The 3,558-nt window shown below is 41.2% G+C and overlaps 1 protein-coding gene across 1 annotated transcript; it reads left to right on the top strand.

Annotated features, from left to right (window-relative positions):
• The first annotated feature begins 2,504 nt into the window (after nucleotides 1-2,504).
• Nucleotides 2,505-2,702, top strand: LOC101305138. Its single transcript, XM_004292056.1, has one exon. It carries the CDS (start codon nucleotides 2,505-2,507, stop codon nucleotides 2,700-2,702), a length of 198 nt encoding a protein of 65 aa, XP_004292104.1.
• Nucleotides 2,703-3,558: the final 856 nt, after the last annotated feature.

The following is a 3,558-nucleotide window of genomic DNA, read 5'->3' on the forward strand; positions in this document are numbered from 1 at the left end:
CTTGGATGAGCCTAGTTGAACAATTGATGATGAAAATCCGCTATAGGGTAGAAGACTTAACCGGAAACACGTGGGCGATCCTCCTTGAGGATGTAGTGTCATGGGTCACCTTCAAAGGAAGGGACCAAAATCGGCACAATATGCCATGTTTCTAAGGACGATGTAAGTGTACATCTTGATTGTAAATCAATATGAACCATAAGAGGAGAATAGTTTCACTTCGAAAAATTCTCAAGGCATTCATTATTGCTAATGTGAGTACATCGAGGTCTCAAATAAACAAAGGACGTCGATACAACGCCTTAGTACATATAACTTGGAACGAAAATCAATGTCTAGCCGATGACATCAAAGTCATGGGTAGCTAGAGCAGGATCCGAATCTTTAAAATGCGCGATCATGAGGATGACGTTCTTGTCCTCATATTGATTTTCCATACCTTTTTGTATGCATTCACAATTTAAAGGAGCTTGACAATCTTGAACCAGTGATCCGAAGATCCACAACGGTTGCATTAATGTCATGAGCTGACATGAGTAGTTTTGACAAAATGGTGTCTAGACCGGGAGTGCCGCTATTAGAGCCGGCAACACCTCCCCCTCTTTTCTAGACATCGGCACGACGTTTTCTGCCGTTGCCATGACCCATATTGTTGTCCCCACATTAGGGGATAATCCCAAATAAGTTTATCACATTAGCGTATATACAATTCCTGTTTGTATGATCAAAATCAAGTCTCGTTGGTAATTCCACACCAACTTGGAGGACCTAGAGAACTTGATGATGATTGAATCCGCTAAAGATTATGGATCATGATGCCACAAAAGATCATCGACAATATGTAGTCAATTAAAGTGGTAAGCAATCCACTTGACTAATAACTCAACAAGTAGAGTTATATGAACGTTTCGAGAAACGCTCCATGAGTGCATTCCACAGTACTTTGTGGTCATTACTTTTTGCACAGATTGCCATTGAAGGCTTTGTCGATGTGGCGCGTCAAAGACTTTGAGCGCATGAGATGTGAAATCTCGGCATCTAGGCTTGTTAGCTTGGGGGTCAAAACATGTGGTTTAATCCTTTACAATGAAAGGTTCCACAGATACCAAGCGAAGATCCGCCTTAGGCATCTAGTACGTCAAAACTCAAACGAGCAGAATGTTACATTGCTCTTGCATACAAAACCAAGCTGTTATGAGACTCGATAGAGGTCACAAATGATGCTTCTAATGGTTTGTCCTTCGGATTGATCATACATAATCCGGAAAAGCCGCGAATTGATCAAACACAATTCGGAAAAAGGCCTCGGATTGATCAAACACAATCCAGTGAAAGGTCAGGGTTGATCAAACACAACTCGGACAAAGAAACAAGAGTGATCAAACACAATCCAGTGAAAGGTCGGGGTTGATCAAACACAACCCGGACAAAGAAACAAGAGTGATCAAACACACTCTTGACCCGCGAATAAAATTCCGGGATTTGAGTACCTGCACGCACAAAATCCCAAGCATAGAATGGAGATGGAGAAGGGAGGAAAGGATTTTATCCTCCCCGAGTTATTGAACTTGGAAAAGTTTAAGGTTTCAAAAAACATACCTTTCTAGAGGCTGCCGAGAGGAGAAATAACGTTTCGCCTACTTATACTTCGAATTTGGGGCTGAAAATTTGATAGGAGGAGCAGCTCTGGATGGGGAAGCTTCTGTCAAAATTTCAGGTTGATCGGAGAAAGGGAAGGTGGTGAACCGGTGGTCGGTAGCGGCGGCGGTCTGGGATCTTCCGGCGGCCGGTTCAAAGACTTTCCGGCCGGTTCTCAGGGTGAGGCCGGCGGCGTTGGATCCGAGACGGAGAGAGATTTCTGGGGATATCAAATTGGAGGACAGTCGGAATTTTGGTCGGAAATCGGGAAAAATAAGGCTGCCCGATTTTAGGGTTTTGGTTTTTAGGGTTTAGAAAAAAAATGGTGGGCTATTGGCTTTAGAGTTAGAACAAAGTGTATGATAACGTGATGAAGGATTAATGATAGAGACAAAAAGATAGCAAGAGAATCATCATCTTATTCATTGATAGGAGCCCTTTATATAGGGAATTACATAATACCAATATGGTAAGGATATGAATACATAGATTTCGTCTAACTACATATCCTATTAGCATAAGACCAAGACACACATGGAGAATATTCTAAAACATGATATGTAATTTTCACTACTATATATGTTGGCCTCAAAATTCAAAAATGGAGTCTACGCCTCAAGTACACTATCTGGGCACGAATTTTGAGATCTAAAAAGTCAAAGAAAAGAGGGATGGCACCCCATTAATTATCTCCAATATCAAGCCCCATTTCTCAACTGTCCACGCCCATGAAACTCGTTATAATTAAGCCCGAGTGTGAGAGCAGAGTAACTTTCTTCTTCTGCTTCTCCTTCTTCGTTCTCTAGCTCACAAATCTCTTTTGTCTTCCTCTCTCTCGCTTCATTTGAGCACAGCCAAAATCGAAGATGACGAACCAGCTGGAGAGCTTGGTGGAGTCGATCAAGTCGAAGGTGAGAGCTCTGAAGAAGAAGTCCAAGAAACCCTACATAAAGATGGACAAGAGCTCCAGCGTCAAGGTCGAGATCCGTAGCAAAAAGGCTCGGAAGCTCATTGACAAGACTCTTAAGCTCGCTGATCGTCCCGGAAAGCGTTTTGTCTCTTGAAATTTCCACACTCCATACACATCTGACATTTCTATATCGATCTGGACACGTATATGTACACCAGTGGCAATGGTTCATGAATAGTTAGCTTGGTTATTTAGCTAGGGTGATTTCACGACGACGACGATGATTGTAATCGGGGTCGTCTTCTGTGTTTTTGTTTTGTCTTTGTTGGCTTCCGATCCTGTGTTTTCGACGCTTTGAACCGTTTCGGATTTGCTTTGATGAATGATGATTCTGTTTGATGACTATTCCTTTTCTTTCATGATTGATTAATTATGATGCAATCTCAACCGATTATAAGGGAAATAAAAAGGAGAAAAAGAGAGAGGCTAGTTCCTCTCTCTCGCACTCGGAAAATAATAACGAAATGATGAGCAAACGGACGGCTATATATTAGCGATGATCGTCGGACACGGTCATACTCTAATCCGAATTTTACGTTACGGATTAGAAACTTGATTATGCTGAACTGTTCACAGATCAGAGAGACTTGATCAGTATGAGTTTGTTAATTAGAAACAAATTGGATCTCTTATGTTTTGTTTAGCTTTTCCGTTCTTGCACCGAAGAATGAGTCTTGCCGGTGGATTTTTTTGGTTTGTAATGCACAAAATCTGAAAGATCCAGTTACTTGGGACCAAATCTATCTTGAATGTAAGCATTGTGCACCATGTTCCACATTTGTGTTCAAAGTTTCAAACCGTTTTGGATCCAAACATTGTAGCATGTAAAATAAAAACCATATTTCATCGCGTGCAAAACGTTAAGCACATTCCGTCAGACATTATAATAGTATCTGATATTATTAAAACCTCTAACTAAGTGACTTCTGTGGTCATTCTATTGTATGAAA

Source organism: Fragaria vesca, linkage group LG2 (genome assembly GCF_000184155.1).
Source record: "Fragaria vesca subsp. vesca linkage group LG2, FraVesHawaii_1.0, whole genome shotgun sequence".
Lineage (NCBI taxonomy): Eukaryota > Viridiplantae > Streptophyta > Magnoliopsida > Rosales > Rosaceae > Fragaria > Fragaria vesca.

What these genes read in the sequence shown, in the direction of transcription:
- LOC101305138 (XM_004292056.1), top strand. Translation starts at nt 2,505, where the DNA reads ATGACGAACCAGCTGGAGAGCTTGGTGGAGTCGATCAAGTCGAAGGTG.